Raw genomic sequence first — 20,766 nt, forward strand, 5'->3', positions numbered from 1 at the left:
ACAATATGGATACCAAATGAATGCGTACTCAAGTTTGGAACGTACAAACGTCGTATACAAAAGCTTCAGCGTATAAAGGTCAGAGAAATCGGAGCTGTGACGCCAACAAAAGCAAGCATGGCGTAAGATTTGGTAATAATATAATTCGAATCGAATATTTCACTCAAGACTTTAGATATGTGATAAGAGTTGTCAATAACAGGGGCACGCTTAGAAAAGGTAATTTGGAAACACTTATTTATGTTTAGCGGTAGACGATTATTGATACACCAGTTACTGGAATTATCTAAATCAATTTGCATTAGTTCAGAATTAAGGGAGCTAGTGATCGTCCAATAAATCTTAACAAAAAAAAAAAGCGGGCCCAGAATACTACCTTGCGGAACCGCAGAGCAAGCAACGAACGGAAGAGACCTAACATTGTCGACGACAACCAATCAGCAATGGCGATTGTGCAAGTAAGATGAGATCCAACTTAAGAAGACTGAGTGGAAGCCAATGCGGGCTAATTTTTTTTATTAATATTATATAGGAAACCCGAACAAAAGCCTTAGAGAAGTCGGCATAACTGATGTCAACCCTGATTGCAAGACAGCGATACAATCGTCCAAAAATAGAGCTAAATTAGACACTGTTGAGCGGCCCGGAAAGAAGCCATGCTGCTCCGGTCGCACCATGTTCTTGACAGCAAAATGCTATTTGTCTTGGATGATGCATTCAAAAACCTTCGAAGTGGCGGAAATCTTTGAAATAGGACTGTAGTTACTAATATCGTTTTTATTACCGCTCTTGAAAATAGGTGAAATGAAAGCTAATTTCCAGGCATCAATAAAAGTATCCGAAGTTAGCGATTTGTTGAAGATTAACAACAGAGGAGGCCATATAGCGCCTCGATGGTTGGAAAATACTTGACTGGCTTTCGCCACTTTATACTTTCTTATCAGGTATACCTACGAACCCGAAATTCCCACATGGATATCGCTTCTCTCGTTCATTTTCAAACTACACCCGGCGCGTGATCTATAACGATCCTCATCAGCTTCAAACACAACCACAATCACCATATTTGAATTCTATAGACTACATATGGAATTAACTGGAACGAAAAATCCGCCAGCACACAATTACCTCAAATTGGGCTCAAATCTCTTCGACAGAAACCTCAAAGTTTGTCAATTCCGTGCCGAAATGTCTGGCGGAAGTTTTGAAATGTAATTGTTTCACTTATGTACCTTGTACGCAGACTTTTTCTAATAGATTTTACTGATGGAATATTTATCTCTTTTATTTTCATAAAACCGAAAGGTAAATATCCTTGAATGAATTTAAAATAAATTTGATTTTATATAAACTATATAAAAGCCTTTTTTTTCAATGGATTATTTTTGTTGGTTCTTTGTACGCAGACTTTTTCAAGTGTATGTGTGCATGTTTTTTAATTTTACATATTTTCCGAATATGGACCAAAGCAAATACGAGTTTCGAAATGTTTAAACTCCCGTGCCAAATGTTTAAACTCGCGGCCGCCGTAGCCGAGTGGAATTGTACAAACGTGTAGCATACGGTGGGACCGCGTTGACTTAAAACATCAAATTAAGAAGCTTTTTCTAAAATTGGCATAAAACTGGAGGTCCCTCCATTTTTAGGATATACTTCGCCGTGCCATACATTCTGTGACAAATTTTACAATGCATACGGCGAGAACAAATTCGCAGAAAAAAATTCCGTCATTATTGCTTTTGTTCGTATGCATTTTCTACTGATAAATTATACTTAATTTCATGGCAAATTTAGCTTGTTAACAATGGAGCGGGAGCTAAGGAAAGTGTACCATTAGATTTAGAATTTGTTTTTATATTTACATGATTAAATAAAATTAAATTCATTAAAAAAAGTAGTATAATTTCATATCTATAACGGTCTTCATTTGTAACAGGACTTATGGCCAGACTAAGTACATTAAGACTTAAACCACGAATTGAAGAAACTATGTCGAACAATGAATAAAATAAGTCTTAAATCGTTTAGAACCAAAATATTTTATTATTTCTAAACGCTCTATGTAATTTTGAAAAAGAAATTGGTTTTTTTTTTTTTTTTTTTAATTTGTACCAGTCAACAAAAATATGCGTTTTATATTTGGAGTTGACTAGGAAACAGGCACAACGTTGAGTGCCTGAAGATGATTTTAATATATCGCCAAATAAATATTAGTAATAATTTAGGAGTATGGTTCCATGTGTAGAAGTCCACGCAAGTGGGGAAAGTTACTGATCGCCATTCACTTGGGAGTGGCCAGGACGATTCTTCTACATATGGTTCAAGCAGCTCACAAGGTCCGGGATTAGCCCACGTATCCTCTGGTTAGCTTTCGAACACCCGTTCGGGAGTGAGCTAACGTGAGAAGGCGAAGCATCCCAGCAAAGCTGGTTGTGCGCTGAGCTTGGGACCCGCCACTTAAAAAGCCCCCCCCAATGAATACAGCAACAAAGCCTCGGATGAGAACTTCCAACACTGATGACGACCCCTGCAAACGAAATAAGGAATACGATTTGAGGGCATGCACCTGGAATGTCCGGTCCCTTAATGGGGAAGGTGCCTCTGCCCGGCTGGTTGATGTCCTCGTGAGAGTAAAGGCTGACATCACTGCCATCCAAGAGATGTGACGGACGGGGCAAGGTAAGAAAAACATAGGACCTTGCGACGTCTACTACAGCTGCCATGTAAAGGAGCGCAAATTCGGTGTCGGATTTGTTGTGGGAGAGAGACTTCGTCGCCAAGTACTGTCGTTCACTCCGGTGGACGAGCGTCTCGCAATAATCCGCATCAAAGCGCGATTTTTTAACATCACGCTAATTTGCGCCCACGCCCCGACGGAAGAGAAGGACGATGCGACCAAGGATTCTTTCTATGAGCGCTTGGAACGTTCCTATGAGCGCTGCCCCCGCCACGACATAAAAATCGTGCTTGGCGACTTCAACGCCAGGGTGGGCAAGGAGGGAATTTTTGGTCCCACAGTCGGAAAATTCAGCCTACACAACGAAACATCCGATAACGGACAGAGGCTGATCGACTTCGCCGGGGCCCGAAACATGGTAGTCTACAGCACCAGATTCCAGCATAAAAAGATACACCAAGCTACCTGGCTGTCTCCTGATCGAAAAACGCGAAACCAGATCGATCATGTTGTGATAGATGGAAGACACGCTTCTAGTGTATTAGATGTACGTACGATCCGAGGACCCAACATCGACTCGGATCATTACCTTGTTGCAGCCAAGCTGCGCACCCGCCTCTGTGCAGCAAAAAACGTACATATACCTACGCAAAGAATGTTCAACATCGAAAAGCTGCAATCACAACAGACAGCCAGAAGATTCGCCACTCGACTCTCACTCCTGCTCTCGGAGAGCACTGCCCAACACACCGGCATGCGCGAGCAATGGAGCAACATTTCTCGTTCCCTACGTACCGCCGCCGAAGAAGAAATCGGATTCCGGCGAGCCCGAAAAAACAATTGGTACGACGAGGAATGTCATGCTGCCGCCGAAAGAAAAGATGCCGCCTATAGAGCCACGCTGCGATCGGGCGCAACGCGAGCCATGTGGGATCGCTACAGAGAGCTGAAAAAGGAAGAGAGACGTATTATCCGACAGAAGAAACGAGAGGCCGAAATACGTGAGTGCGAGGAGCTTGAGATGCTGGCCAATAGGAACAACGCCCGAAAATTCTACCAGAAAGTTCGGCGGCTTACAGAAGGTTTTAAGACCGGGGCGTTTTCCTGTAAGAACAAAGACGGCGATCTGGTGACTGACGTACAGAGCAATCTTAAATTATGGAGGGAACACTTCTCGAACCTGCTAAACAGTGACAGCTGCGCATGTCATAGAGAATGTGAAGATCCCGATACCCCAATCGCTGACGACGGAATTATCGTTCCGTTACCCGACCATGACGAGGTGAGAATAGCAATATCACGGCTAAAGAACAACAAAGCCCCGGGCGCCGACGGACTGCCGGCTGAGCTATTCAAACATGGCGGCGAGGAGCTGGTAAGGTGCATGCATCAGCTCCTATGCAAAATATGGTCGGATGAAAGCATGCCTGCCGATTGGAATTTAAGTGTGCTCTGCCCAATCCATAAGAAGGGCGATCCTGCAATTTGTGCCAATTACCGCGGGATTAGTCTTCTAAATATCGCCTATAAGGTTCTAGCGAGCGTATTGTGTGAAAGGCTGAAGCCCACCGTCAACCAACTGATTAGACCTTATCAGTGTGGCTTCAGACCTGGAAAGTCCACCATCGACCAAATATTCACAATACGCCAAATCTTGGAAAAGACCCATGAAAGGAGAATCGACACACACCATCTTTTCGTCGACTTCAAAGCTGCATTCGACAGTACGGAAAGGAGTTACCTGTATGCCGCTATGTCTGAATTTGGTATCCCCGCAAAACTAATACGGCTATGTAAGATGACGTTGCTCAACACCAGCAGCGCCGTCAGAATTGGGAAGGACCTCTCCGAGCCGTTTGATACCAAACGAGGTTTCAGACAGGGTGACTCGCTGTCGTGTGACTTCTTTAACCTGATGTTGGAGAGCATCGTACGAGCCGCAGAACTTAATCGCTCAGGCACAATATTTTATAAGAGCGTACAATTGTTGGCGTATGCCGATGATATTGATATCATCGGCCTTAACAACCGCGCTGTTAGTTCTGCCTTCTCCAAACTGGATAAAGAGGCAAAGCGAATGGGTTTGGTGGTGAACGAGGTCAAACGAAGTACCTCCTGTCATCAAACAAACAGTCGGCGCACTCGCGTATCGACACCCACGTCACTGTTGACAGTTATAATTTCGAGGTTGTAAAAGACTTCGTTTATTTAGGAACCAACATTAACATCGATAACAATGTCAGCCTTGAAATCCAACGTAGAATCTCTCTTGCCAACAAGTGCTACTTTGGACTAAGTAGGCAACTGAGCAGTAAAGTCCTCTCTCGACGAACAAAACTAATTAACACTCTACAAGACTCTCATCATGCCCGTCCTAACGTATGGCGCAGAAGCTTGGACGATGACAACATCCGATGAAGCGACGCTTGGAGTGTTCGAGAGAAAGATTCTGCGTAAGATTTTTGGACCTTTGCACGTTGGCAACGGCGAATATCGCAGGCGATGGAACGATGAGCTGTATGAGCTTTACGGCGACATAGACATAGCGCAGCGAATAAAGATCCAGCGGCTACGTTGGCTGGGTCATGTCGTCCGAATGGATACAAACGCTCCGGCTTTGAAAGTATTCGATGCGGTACCAGCTGGTGGTAGCAGAGGAAGAGGAAGGCCTCCTCTGCGTTGGAAAGATCAGGTGGAGAAGCACTTGGCTTCACTTGGTGTGTCCAACTGGCGCCGGTTAGCACGAGAAAGAAACGACTGGCGCGCTTTGTTAAGGGGGGAAGCTGGTCTAGAATTTTGAAAAAATCGAAAAATTTTTTTTTGTCTTAAAAGGTGCTTTAGGGTCTTAGAAATAATATACCAAATGAGGGATGCCAGCAAAAATGTCTAAATACCCAAATTTTTCATTCGACGGCAGTGCCTCGCAGGTATGATTTTACAATACTTACAACTTTAAACGCGTTTTTCTCGAAATCACTTTTTTTAAACTGGCCGAAGACATAACTCGAACAAATCTTTACCGATTCTTACGAAATTTTGACAATACATTCGAAATACCTTTCTCCGGAGACGTACGTAGGATTTTTTATTTATATTACATAGTTTTTTTTTTAATCAACAATTTTATGTCGTTCTTTATAGTGAAAATTGTAACTTTTTGTTCAAACGTGCACCATTTCGCGAAAAAACAAAATATCGAAAAAATCCTACGTACGTCTCTTTCTGTTGTTATATAGAAACTAAAAAAATTTTATTTTTTGATCCAGGACAAAAATTAAGGAGTTTACGTCTTCGGCAATGGACCCACTAGAAAAAAAGGCGCCTTAGGAGAACTGCCGGACAGCGGCCATTTTGAAATTAATTCAGACGAAAAATTTTGTATTTGTACCATGAAAGCTATATTATTAAACCTATTTCACAGATTTTCGATTGATTCCTTTGTTGAGTCAAAATAAATTCATAAAATATGCCCATTTTTTGCGCTCTAGATCAGCTTCCCCCCTTAATCTCGGCCAAAATCGCGTAAGCGGTTATCGCGCCAATTAAGAAGGAGAAGAATAATTTAATTTAAAAAGAAATCAGAAAATAAAACTACGAAATCGCAATATTTCGCGGCTATTAAAACAGTTTATATCGTTGTTAAAAATGTATAATTTCTAGGCCATTATAACTCGACGTAAATAGAGTTAAGTTATATGCATACATTATTATTTTGAACTGAAAGAAACGGCTCATGTTCTTAAAATTCTTGTTTTGTCTTCGTTTTGTTTGATTTTTCCATACTTTTTAAATATATTTACACACATACATACGTAGGTAGATAGATACACATTTTTATATTTTTTGTTTTTATATAATATGTGTCGCCCGCACTTTGCTCGCAAGTAAAGTTCGCGAAAAATATCAAGCGACCCTTTTCCTTTTTCCCTGAATTATGAAATAATTAGTACACTAGTTTTTGTTTTCTAATGAAAATGCATGAATGCGTTGGTATAGTTATAATCAGTTGTATTTTTTTATTTCCACTACGACGCTATGTGTACTAATACAAGGACACGTTTGATAATTGTTGAAATAAAACTCGCACTTATTGTCACGCCCATTCGTTTCTAGTCGTTTCATTTCGTTTACGTATTGTAGTTGTATCGCACTTTTTCTTATCTCATGTCACACCTGTACTATTTGGTTTCACACAACTATAATTTTAATTATGCTGCCTTCAAAAACGGTTATATGATATTTTTATTTACAGTTGCTCCATTTTGTTTTGTTTTATTTGTTTCGTTTCGTTTTATTCAAGACGAATCCATGCAAGGTAGCAGTAGTACAAAAACAAAATTTTATATGTTTATCATGTGTTTTGAATTTGCAATTTGGTGGTTTAAATGTCAAAATTTCCAGCAGAACACAAAAAAACAAGCGAAACAGTAACAAAACGTAGATCACTTTGACAATGAACCACCAAATCCCAAGAAGAAAAAAAAAAATCAGTTTCTATTACTATTACTTTGTATGGCTTGGACCTGGATTTAATGTATATCCAGCAATTTGACGTTTAGCTGGAATTTCCCCAGTAATTTTCAGTCGTCTGGATTAAATGTGTATCGAGCAGTTTAACGCTTAGCTGGCATTTCCCCCAAGTAATTTTCAGCGCCTCAAACAAATTCGTCATTGTTTTTTACTTTTCATCGCTATTAATCAGGCCACACATAGTTATCCTCTTGAACCTCAACCCGGTTATTTTAATTCCGAGCGCTACTCGCGAATCTTACCAGGTAGGCGAGTGTTAATACGAAAACAACAAAGGATTGAAAGTCTTGAAAATACAGAGCAGCGACACGGGAAACCCCTTAAGAAATGCTTGGTTTGTACAAATAATAAGTGAAGCTGTTACCCGCCCCAAATATGTTAAAATGGAAAAAGGTTCAAAACCAGAAAGGAAAGGAAAAATCCGCAATATGTTTTCACAACTTCTAGTTAACATTATGATTCAGAAATGTATTATGTATTATTGAATATGGCAGAGGTGTACTGTTTCCTTTTACAAATCGAAGCGCGTATTTGGCTATACGAGTTTTCAAGGCCAAGAAAACAAGTACAGCAAGCAGTCAGCCTGCATTGGGCGTGCACCTTAAGTTTCCTAAGGTTTTTGCAGATTGAATGTAAAAAAATACAGTTTGAGTTAATGGACGTAAACGAGTATAACTATACTAAGTTCATTTCCCGTAACGATAAGTTGGAGCACCTTTTTAATCCGAAAAGACGATACACGTTCTTATTTTCCAGCTTTCTCGTTGGGTTTGCTCTATTTTTAAGTTATAAGGCAATGCAATTTTTGTGAATTTCAATTAACATGAAATATAATCCATTGTGGGCATTATAGATAGATGGAAGAATCCTTTATAGATTTCAAATAGGGCATCGTCAAAACGGTGAAGGATGATACTAATGTACAAAAAAAAAAAAGAGAACGTTCGAGAGTTAATGAACTGTCGTTTTTTATTTATTCACAAAATATTTTACGGGAGGTAATAAAAAACGCTGTGGAGTTTGATGGCATCCAGTAAAACAGAAAATTATAAGTGTTTTTTACCAAATAAATGTAAATGTTTTTTACCAAATAAATGCGAAGTATGTTTGAGCGACTTTCGGAAAATTTGAGAATCTGGTAGCATATTTGTTTTTAATAATAAGAGCACCTCAAATTAATTAAACATATAAAATATATGCGCCTGTACTCAGAATGAAAGAAACGCAACGAATTTCAAGTTTTAACATATTTTTTTTTGTTTTGCATTTACTTTTCCTATACTTTTTTTCAAAAGCATAGTACATTCTACAACAAAAACCTTCCTGTAGCTGAGCGTACAGCAACCAAGAGAAAATTTATTAATTACTTTTTACGGTGCTAAACTAAAAGGTGGTGTTGGTCGTTTGATGATTTTAAAAGATTAAAAGAAGAAAGTGTCTATCCCATTCTTAATGCTATAAAGTAGAAGATCGATTTTGTCGTTGTCTTTTTTGCTTAAGGGGGGAAGCTGGTCTAGAATTTTGAAAAAATCGAAACATTTTTTTTTGTCTTAAAAGGTGCTTTAGGGTCTTAGAAATAATATACCAAATGAGGGATGCCAGCAAAAATGTCTAAATGCCCAAAATTTTTCATTCGACGGCAGTGCCTCGCAGGTATGCCCCGAACGCTACTTACAACTTTAAACGCGTTTTTCTCGAAATCACTTTTTTTAAACTGGCCGAAGACATAACTCGAACAAATCTTTACCGATTCTTACGAAATTTTCACAATACATTCGAAATACCTTTCTCCGGAGACGTACGTAGGATTTTTTATTTTTATTACATAGTTTTTTTTTTAATCAACAATTTTATGTCGTTCTTTATAGTGAAAATTGTAACTTTTTGTTCAAACGTGCACCATTTCGCGAAAAAACAAAATATCGAAAAAATCCTACGTACGTCTCTTTCTGTTGTTATATAGAAACTAAAAAAATTTTATTTTTTGATCCAGGACAAAAATTAAGGAGTTTACGTCTTCGGCAATGGACCCACTAGAAAAAAGGCGCCTTAGGAGAACTGCTGGACAGCGGCCATTTTGAAATTAATTCAGACGAAAAATTTTGTATTTGTACCATGAAAGCTATATTATTAAACCTATTTCACAGATTTTCGATTGATTCCTTTGTTGAGTCAAAATAAATTCATAAAATATGCCCATTTTTTGCGCTCTAGACCAGCTTCCCCCCTCAAGGGGTTCTGCGTAGTCAGAATTTTCAAAAAACTGTATATTTTTTAATTTTCTTAAAGTATAATATCTTAAAAATATTGTGTGAAAATTTTAAGTTAATCCGAGAAATACAATTCGAGTTATTCAACAATTAACAAGGGCGCTCGGGTAGAAAAAAAACAAAAACAAAAACTTCGATCAGGCACAATATTATCTATTAATAAAACTAACTTCTCTTTTATTTTATTTTTTAGATGAATCTCCAAGGACTTGTGATGATCAGTGCAAGGGACTTTTACAATTAATGGTCTATGGATAAGTTCGTGCGGTTTTACAACAGATGGCGTAACTTGATTATTATTCCATCGATCCACATTTCCAAACATTCATTGGAGAGCTACTGTCGTAAGGCACAAACGTCAGTATAAGTTTTTTATTTGAAGCGTAAACAACAATATTTTTACCACACTTGAAAATGTCGAATTTCGTGCCAAATAATGTGTTTTTGCGGGGAATTCTTTAATATGAAGAAAAAAGCAGCCGAAAGTCATCGTATCTTGGTGGAAGTTTATGGTGAGCATGCTCTAGCTGAGCGAACGTGCCAGAAGTGGTTTGCACGCTTTAAAAGTGGTGATTTTGGCCGCGCCGCCAAAGTTCATGGATACCGAATTGGAGGAATGGCTCGATCAAGATCCGGCTCAAACGCAAGAAGAGGTTGCAAAAACTTTGGGAGTTGATCAATCAACCATTTCCAAACGTTTAAAAGCCATGGGAATGATCCGAAATTCAAATTTCGAAAAAAAACCGCACGAACTTATTCATAGACCTATTATTAAATTTTTTTGTTGAAAATTTATTGAAATTTTACTAAAGTCAAGTCGAGACATGATGTATTAATACTATGTTTTTATTGTTCTAAAATAAAGCAATTGACCAGCAAAAAAAATTATTGAAAATCATCATTTTTCGGCCCTCTGACTACCCCTAACTCTTTAATATTATATTATCTGGGAGGAAATTGACTGTTCCTCTCTTCTAGAAATTATTAGCTTTTCGGTCCCTACCAGGCCTTTACGTACTAAATATCCGTTCCATTTGAATAGGATCAGAACAAATTATACCTACAATGCTCCTATTGCTCGCTCTCTTCACGAACTCAATGAGATCAGGCTCAATTAAACTCTCTATTTGTAATTTAATTTTTTTAATAATCCTATTATAGTATTGAGTGAGTAAGAAAAATTGTAATTTAACCTAATTTTTTTTTTTTTGGTTTTTTTGGTGCTGTTAAATTTACTTTTGTAGTAAGTAGTCAGTAATGCCAATGTAAAACAATCGATGGAAACAGTTATGCGATATGAGCGATTCTGCATCTTTCTCTAACTTATGAATTTTGCTAGCAAATTATACATATAGCTACACTGCTTACTCTAATGCTTCTTTATAGTATGCAATGAAGCAAATATTCATCACATATGGTAAATCACAATTATGTAATTTTTAGTCACCGTGGATTCTGCTGAATGCAGAGTCCCTCAAGCCTCTCGCTGAAACTTATAGGGTCATCGTATGGCTTCGAGAGTGTAGACACAGAGGTCTACCAAACTGATACCAGAGGGGATTTCCCTGCAGTTTCGGAGGTGCTAGGAGGGAATAGACCCATAGTAGAGAAAGCTCCCGTGGGGATGGATGTTGAATCAGTCATGTTGGATGGGGGTAGTACTAACGACGCGTGCTCTCGAGCGAGATTCGTCTTCAATATCGGGCAACTGTTCGTCAAAGCGGAGGAGAATAGGCTTCTGGCCTCGGATAATGCGGACACTGACCTCAGGGTGTGGGAGAGGATTACCGAAGATAAATATTCAGCGCTCTAAGGCAGCACCCGCAAATTTACTTCTCAACCTCAAACAAGGTGGAGCCGACGTAGTCCTGATCCAGGAGCTGGAATCAATTGATTTATCAAACTTGGTGTAAGTAAATATTCATCACGAACAAATGGAAATCGAACAATTCTATTTTTTTCGCTTTATATTCTAACATTTCACGAATAATTATCTCATAGTTTTTCTATTGTATTATTTGGGCCATTTTTTCGCTCGTCGTCCGACAAACTGAGTGCTCCACTTACTCCACAGTGTTCGGTTGCCACCTACATATGCTTGGGATTCATTAATTTGTCATTTCCGACTTATCAGCGTTCTAAAAAATGTAGCTACTTCTTTTTTCATTTTTTTTTTTTTGGAAATGAACGAGCATAAGAATGTCAAATATGAACATAAATTTCCAATTCTGAGTGTACGGGTACGCCCCGCTTTTAAGTTACAGAAAATAATGATCAATTTTGGGTTCTTCTCTCATATGAAACGCAACTTTGGCGAATGCATTATTTGTTTTATTTGATCGCACAGGCACGCACAAAATAATTATCATTTTTCTTTCAATTGAGTTCTTCTCTCAAGAGAAACGCAACTTTAGACGAATTCATTATTTGTTTTACTCTTGCATATACATCTTTTAAATGGGAAAAGAGAGCAATCGGCTCTCTTACGCTCTCTTTTCCGCTAATTTATAAGGAAAGAAAAAATATTGAAAGCATTTGCGTATGTATTAGTAAGAAAATTTTGTACATTAGTTTCCATCAACCATCTTGTAATCTTGTAAAGTTTTCAATCGTATTCGCTCGTGTGATTTCTAATACTAGCTTTCAAATGGTTTTTCTATGATTGGATTGATGTAGTATACATACTTATATTCATATATTTACTTGCCATAATCACTACTAATTCGTACCCCCACGATTTCTTCTCATATAGTTATATTCATATTTCAAACTCATTGTAGGCCCCTGCTTTATAAATATATTCCATAGAATATTTCGTCCCCTTAGTATAACAATAGCCTATGTGCTCATAGGCTATTATTTTTTTATTGAATTTTTGGATTCTCCATCGTCGATTTTATATGTGGTCAAAATTCTGTCAAATTCTAGTTCCACAAAGTGGGTCAAAACGTCAGTCAAAAAATGATAAATATTTACAGACATAACGAGATTTGAGTGAGAGCTACTTTCGACAAAAAGTTTGAAATTCATTTTCTCAAAACGTCAAAAAATTTATAGGCTATTTTAATACTAAGGGGACGATTTGTTTGAAAGGTGGTGCAATTTACATTAAGAAAAAATGCATTCGACATTTACTTAATTATTTACTTTTATTATTCATTTACTATTTATTCAAAAAAATAGATATTCTAAGGAATATAAAGCGTTTTTCAATAGGTGCGCTTCAACTTTTTTCCGATAGGGAGGGCGAACGACGCAATATTTTTTATTTTTCGCTTGTCATTTGTAAACTTCATTAGTATACATTTCATCATGGAACGCTACACACTTGAGCAACGATTGCAAATCGTGAAAATTTTTTATGAAAATAATCGTTCTGTTGCTGCTACTTAAAGAGCATTACGGCCATTTTACGGTTCTTCAGTGATGAAGCTCACTTTTGGCTCAATGGCTTTGTCAACAAGCAAAATATGCCTTACTGGGCAGAAAGCAATCCATACGTTATTCATGAGGCACCGTTGCATCCCGAAAAAATCACTGTTTGGTGCGGTTTACATGCCGGCGGCGTAATTGGCCCATATTTTTTCGTTGACCAGAACGATCGCCACGTTACTGTGAATGGAAATCGATACCGCGACATGATAAACGATTATTTTTGGCCGCAATTGAATGGTATGGACTTAGACGACATGTGGTTTCAACAGGACGGGGCCACAAGCCACACAGCACACGCTACAATTGATTTGTTGAAGAGTAAGTTCGATGAGCGCATTATTTCCAGAAATGGACCGGTCGAATGGCCGCCGCGCTCGTGTGATTTGACGCCTCTAGACTATTTGCTTTAGGGTTATGTGAAGTCATTGGTCTACAGTAACAAGCCGGCGACGATTTGTGAGCTCAGAGCCAATATTGAACGCGAAATTGCTGGAATTTCGGTCGATTTATGCAAAAAAGTGGTCGGAAATTGGGTTCAACGATTGGACTTCGTAAAACGTGCATGCGGTGGTCATGCAAAAGAAATCGAATTTCATACTTAAATGTGTATGTTCAAACTCGATAGTAAAAAAAAATTAGTTAAAAAAGTCAAACCGTTTGTGTTTTATTCAAAAAAAAGTTGAAGCGCTCTTACTAAAAAACGCTGTATTTATATATAGAAGATGCTTACATTGAGTTCGAAATGTGAATATAAGCAGAAATCCTAATGTTACGAATATAAAATTTAAGAAAACGGGTAAAAATAAAAAACTTCTAATAAAATATAATAATTACGTTAATATAATTATGAAATTATAGATTTTCAACTTAAAATATTCAACTTCGATGCTTACCTTCTCATTGCGTGAAGAACGTGACGATCGTGGCTCCTCAGCTTCCTCACCACCCGTACTACGGGCCTGCTCCGACTGCAAATTCGGATTTACTTCGCAGAATTCACGCCACTTGGCTGCTACTAACATCATTAGCTTGGGTGCTGGTATCTTCGGATTTTCCTTTTGCAAGATGGGGCGAACATGTTGTGTATATAGTTTGTATGATGTCAAATTTTGCATATCCGTTTCCGTATAATCAATCTCAACATCGGTGACATTGAAGGCGGAACAAACGTCTTCAACAGATGGCATACCTTACATTATAAAACAAAAAAGCCATTAGAATTTAGTTGTCGAAATCATCAATCGTTAACAAAAAATAACATCGAAAAATTCTTTAATTTATATTTAAAAAAACCAACATGCTTTATATGTGCAATACATTGTGCGTAGTTTATTATGAAATCTTCGAATACGAAACATGTGAGATCGTTTCTTTGACATACTTTCCTACACATTTCTTTTGCCCACTTCAGTAAAGAGATCGCATTTTTGGAAACTTTGAATATCACGTTAAATGAAATGTGGGTTTGGTTGTCTAGCGCATTACATCATCTCAAACTTGCTTCATATTAAGCCTAACTTGTGAGCTAAGTTTCATTAAGGTATCACCAATAATATTAGATTCATTGATTGCAAAGGAAGTCAAGGGGACGGAAATAAAAATGTGAATTTCAATAATTGTCACTCTTAATAAGGACAACGCATTTTCCCAAAGGGTTTTTTTTTCTGCTGCCATTCCGTATTGGGACAATTTGAGTTACAATTTACTGGCAGATTTTGTATTCTCGCAATTTACTTTGATATAACAGGCATGTGAGGTTGGTTAGTCACAACTTTTCCTCATTCTCACTGCAACTCATCCAAGTGGGACAAATACCATATACCCTGTTTCGCTCAGATATCATCTTGACTTTTAACTTGAGTTATTGCGTATGTGGACGAACGGTGAGACAGACATTCATAAATAAATTTATTTCTCTTATCCAGGGTTGGGCATAAAAGAGTCAATGAATATTTGACATGCACACTTCTGTTAGGTGTTTGGCCGAGCTCCTCCTCCTATTTGTTGAGTGCGTCTTGATGTTGTTCCACAAATGGAGGAACCTACAGTTTTAAGCCGACTCCGAATGGCAGATATTTTGTTTGAGGAGCTTTTTCATGGCAGAAATACACTCGGAGGTTTTCCATTGCCTGCCGAGAGCCGACCGCTAGTAGAACAAACTTCTTCATTTAGCTGTTTCATGCACGGATATTCGAACCTTCACTACGCAAGGTAGGGCACAGTGCACTAAATAATTAATGCAATATGCGGATAGTTAAAACACGGAAAAACTGAAGATATGGTGATAATGAAACCCTTATTTGACCACCACTAACAAATGCCCAACCCGCTCTTAGCCTTCTGAACTCTTTGAAATACATACATACATATTTCTATATTTAACTCCATCCCATTAAGTGAATACGAGAGTTATTTATAAATAAAATCAGTTTAAATATGCTTTGCAAAAAGTCGCACCAGATAGTAGAAGAGTTTAATATTAAAATATCTGCATTTTTAAATGTTTAAAAACCTTTTCACCAGAATCAATAAATTCTGTTGGAAAAACAGTACCGATTTGTATGTGTGGAGAATAGTGATGCACCCTCATGTGCATATGTACAAACATCAGTATATTAATTTAACCAATATTTATCAAAATTCAACGCACCTGATGAAGTGGATTCCTTTTCTTTTGATGTGGACTTTTCCGCCTCCTTGCGCTTTCGTCCACGCTTTGTTGTACCATAGTCAACCTCCTCGTCATGCTGCATAAAATCACTATCATCGTCGCTATCATTCTTCTTACGCTTCTTTTTCTTACGGCCTTTCTCTTCGCCCTTTTTGGTTTTACGCTTTTTACCCTTCTTCTTTTTGCGATTGTCGTCGGGATCGTAATCATCATCTTCATCATTCTGTGATGAGTGTTAATATTAAAAATAAACAGAAAAAATATTCAGTAAATTAATTTGTACGTTTTTTATAGGAATAATGCAACTATTACTCACGTTCGGCTTCAAAGGCGCATCGGAATCATTCGATAGTTCAGCTACTTGTGCTGACTCATCAAGTGCTTCTTCTTCTTCTATAGAATATAGAGTAAAATCATTAATATTAAACAAAAACAAATAAGAGTTGGAAAAACGTTTTGTGGTCCGGCGTCGCAAGGCTGTCTTGCATGCGGCGATAGCTTAAAAGTTTCATTTACAGTCACAAAACAGTGCCCCAAATTGAAAAAATTAAAAATCCGTGATTCTTTGCATAGAACAATTTTTGGGTGTACATATCCATGTACATATGTACTTATACAGATGAGAATTGCAAATGCATACAAACGTCCCCATACAATTGGGTCTACTACATTAGAGGAACGACCGGATTTATAGCTGGCCAAGGGATGTCATTTCAACAGCGTTCCCCAAAAATGCATGGGAAACAAATAAACTGCATTTCTGTTGCAGAAATGCTTATAGGGTTGGAGCAAGCAACCCGTTGTCAATAAAACAAATATTTTTTTCTCAAATTATATTTATATTTTTTTGCAATTTTTTCTTAAATGTTTGTGTTTGTTTTTTTTCGTCAGCTTCCTTTTCATTTGCATTTTACATACTAAGAATATAACAATATCTTTTTTTTTAAAGTGATTTTTTGCTGGTTTTGTCAGCAGTTCTGCTCTTAATATTTTATGTATGTATATATATGTGTATATATTTATATAGTATGTATATTTAATGTTTATCAATAAGTTTTCATCGTAACCATGATCTCCAGTGAATCATAATTGCATTCGTGGTCATTGTCATTATTATCATCATACAATAACTTCTGTTTAGTTATGCAAAATTACATGTGTTTGTATGTACTATATACTAAATAATGATAATTATATGAAATATATAAAATTTCTCTTTTGTTTAATTTTTGCTTAACGTGCATAATCACTATTACCACTACCGTTTCCTTCCTTCGAATATGCCGTTTAGTTTTGCCTTAAGTTTGAAGCGAATTGAAAATGTTTGGGTGACAAAATCGTTTACTTTTTGTTTTTTTAATTGTTTGCCTCTAACGTTAATCTCAATTACTCGGTTAGTAATAAACAGTGTTGGAAACCTAAAGATGCTGAAACCCTTTGAAAAATGTGTCAAATTAGTTATTAACAACTGCCAGTTGAAATAAACCAAACACGAAACTTAACATTAATAGTGTACAAACAATTATTTGAGTGGTCACTTCAGCAGTGGAAAAGAAATTAAAAAAATGTTGGCCTTTGTTTTGCTTAATGCATATTTCAATCTTCTTTGTTTTCTCTTAATATTTACTACTGTATATTTATGTATATAAAAAGCTACAACTTATTAATTTACGTACGCATAACAAAAATAGGCAAAAAGTAATTCAATTCACTTTTTAGTTACTTTTTTGATATAAAAAACAAAAAAAAAACAGCAACATAATATTCTCAGCTAGGACATTTGAAATTTATTTTTCGTTTTTACTTGTTTTTGTGTGACTGAGTGAATACCTCAACTTGGCCGCATAGACGATGTGTCAAAAAAAGTGTGCATTTATGTATATTTGGCCAATCACAATTCGGTGCATATGCATATTTTCGGTGTTGCGAATTGCTATGGAAACACAGTAACAAATTGTGCATATTTGCCACTAAATTTTGCAAATGGACCGAAAAATCCAATGCAAGACTGCATGCAACGGAGTGTGATTACGCATATTTTCTGTTTAGCTTCTTCTTCTTGCAAGTCCTGACACAATTAGAATGTAAAATTAAAAAGTTTGCTAAACAACATATCTGTGGACTTTCAACGACGCAAAACTTAATGGGTTAGGGGTAGTCAGAATTTTCAAAAAATCGATTTTTTTTTTGCATTTTGTTAAAGTATAATGTTTTAAAAATATTGTGTAAAAATTTGAAGTGAATCCGACAAATACTTTTTAAGTTATTCAACAATTAACAAAGGGCGCTCGGCCGCTCCGGAGCCTATAGCAAAACTTTAAATGCGTTTTTCTCAAACTATGTTTTTCAAACTGGTGAACACTGTTACTTAAAAACCGCTACGTAGATTTCAATAAAATTTATACAGCTTTTGAAAAACATAAAAAACTTGTGCCTGATCGAAGGATTTTTTTTTTTTTCAAAAATTTCGATTTTTTTTAACAATTAACTGTCGGTTTTTTTTTCTAAAATCTGGAAAAAATTTTCTGAGGCCGCCATTTTGTTCATTTTGTAAAAAAAAAAGCTTCGATCAGGCACAAGATTATCTATTAATAAAACTAATTTTTCTTGTCCGATTGGTTTTAGATGAATCTGCAAGGACTTGTGATGTTCACCGCAAGGGACTTCTGGAGAAACGGGCTTCACACAAACAGCGATACCTTTTGCAATTATTAATTTTTTTTTTTTGAAATTTTGGTGAAGTCAAGTTAAAACATGATGTTTTTATGCTATGTTTTTATTTTTGTTAAATAAATTAATTAAGTAGCAAAAAAAAATTCGTGAAAATCATCATTTTTTCGGGCCTCTGACTACCCCTAACCCCTTAAGCCAAATTAGCCATTTCTACACAAACATTAAACAGTTGCATTTTAAACCAATATCTAAATTAACGAACATTCATAGCCTTATCTTAGGAATCCACTTTAACATAATTTGAACAAAAATACTAAAACTTTCTGATCAGATCTAAAACCGAGACTTGCCAAATTCAGCCAAGTTCTTATGTCAGAAAGCCACAGATGTACCTGCATGAGACCAAATATATCTATAAAACTATTTTAAGCGATTACGACAAAAACCAAAAACGTTTATTAACTAAGCAGTGGTAAAGTGCTTTTTAAGAAAATTTAAAAACTTCGAGAGTATAGCGAGTTAACAAAGACATACAACAAATGGGTGGGCACAAAAAGGTGAATTTTGTTAAAAAATTTTAATTGCTTTCATAAACTTTTTACAAAGGATGCCAACATCTGAAATCTTTTTCAACTTTCTATCCAAAGCATTATATACCGAATTTATTTGTTAGCGGTTTCTGCTGAAGTTGGACTTTTTTTCGGTCTAAACATTAAGTGCATAATAGCGGGATTCGCCATGTCTTGCAAAGCACTTACACGTTTTGCAAACGTTTCCAAACATGTCATGACAAAACCAAATATAACCGGGACGATATTTGCTAAATCTGCAAAGCATGCAGCAGCGAGAATCGTGTATGTTAAATACTATTCTATTGCAACTTAGCGGCGTGCTACCCTCGTACTCTGTCATATATAAATATAGGACTTTTGCGAGGCAGGGAATCCCCTTATTTTGTTTATTTAATTAGTTTTGAAATTATTTTGCGATATAGGTATGTATATCTCAAATGTGGCGGTAAACAAAATCCAATGCATATTTTTTGCATTTTGACTGTTTCTTTTTTTTAATATTCATTATTTTTGTATAAAAACATGTAATATTATCTAGCAAACCACAATATATCCAATTTTAAAATTTTAGGCATAATTTGGAAAAATTGTACAAATATTTCATTCCACTTCTAAGGTTTTTAATTACAATTTATAGAACGACAGTTTATTACATTTTACAGCTTATTCAATTTTAGTTTAACACGTTCACGCCGGCGCGTACCACCGGTGGCTCGTACAAGTCTGCTTCATGGGGCGGCGCGTACCAGCGGTGGCCCGCACAAGATTGCTTCATGAGGCGGCGTGTACCACCAATGGTACTTTATTAAACGGTACCTATGAGATGAGATGCCATAAACGACTACCCTTATGAAAAAATTTCGTTTTATGACCTGCAATCGCTTCCGATAGAGCGAAAAGACTTAAACATTGCCGTCTGTGGGCGAAGACCATGAATAACAGCGCCGGCGGGAACGTGTTAAGTTGTAAGCGAATTTAACGTTTCTGACGTTTTATAATTTTTTTTTTCTTGCAATTTTCTCTATATAAAAAAATCTCTTAGTTCGTGGAAAATTTCTAACTTTTCCACACAATTTGAAAATTGTATTTATATGCTTTTCGTTAGACAATGCACTACACTTTTATACAAAAATAATGCACATTAAAAAAATAAGAAAAATTGGTCACCATTTTATCGCGGCATTTTCAAAAGCATTCCCTATTGATCTACGCCAGATTTTAAATTTTACTTGCATTATTTGCAACTCAGATTCAACCCTTTGAAATTGGTAAGTTTTGAAAATAATTTGGAGTCTTGCAATTTGGCATCATTTGGTTACATGTTCATTATATAGTATATACATACATATGTATGTATGTATGTATGTATATCGACAACTAGATAAGTGAGTATGCTTCAAAACAACAACAAATTAAACAAGTTTACTTTCACAAACTTCCTGAAAATTGCACAATTCGCATTTTATTATGCACCTATTTAAAAATTATAGCAAAATTAATAACACGAAAAAATAAGGCAAAGTGCATCTAATAAAGAGAATGCAGAAATAATATACTACAAAAGTCGGTAACTCTGAAACTTCGGTCCTTCATGCAAGCAATCATTTTTGTGAGTAGTATGTAGTACGTACGTATATGAGTGTGTGTGAACATGTTTATTACAAAATTTACTTAGTTTTTACACTTTATGCGTTTTTGCAAGCAAAGTACGTAGGATTAATTGAGCTCATATTATTATAATTTTTTGTAACCTGTGCTCTTTTGTTACAATTTCTGAATTTCTTCAAATGTATAGTATGTACATGTGTAGGTATGTATGTATGATCTAAAGAGTTTCCTTTTGAATGCACGCATTTAAGTTTAGTTATAATTGTTGCAACCTGCACCTGCAACCGAGAAATACTCCAAAGAAAAAACTTGTAGACGCACAGATAATTT

The 20,766-nt window shown here is 36.5% G+C and overlaps 1 protein-coding gene across 1 annotated transcript in view; it reads right to left on the reverse strand.

The window, feature by feature from the left end:
• LOC129243082 (chromodomain-helicase-DNA-binding protein Mi-2 homolog) overlaps window positions 1-20,766 on the reverse strand; it is a 69,449-nt gene that overhangs the window by 6,954 nt on the left and 41,729 nt on the right. The window contains exons 2-4 of the mRNA XM_054880189.1: window positions 15,900-15,976; window positions 15,563-15,806; window positions 13,806-14,101 (exon numbers count right to left, since the gene is read on the reverse strand). Of these exons, the coding sequence (XP_054736164.1) occupies window positions 13,806-14,101; window positions 15,563-15,806; window positions 15,900-15,976 (617 nt within the window). The remainder of the gene's footprint in view (window positions 1-13,805; window positions 14,102-15,562; window positions 15,807-15,899; window positions 15,977-20,766) is intronic.

Source organism: Anastrepha obliqua, chromosome 3 (assembly GCF_027943255.1).
Source record: "Anastrepha obliqua isolate idAnaObli1 chromosome 3, idAnaObli1_1.0, whole genome shotgun sequence".
NCBI classification, from domain to species: Eukaryota; Metazoa; Arthropoda; class Insecta; order Diptera; family Tephritidae; genus Anastrepha; species Anastrepha obliqua.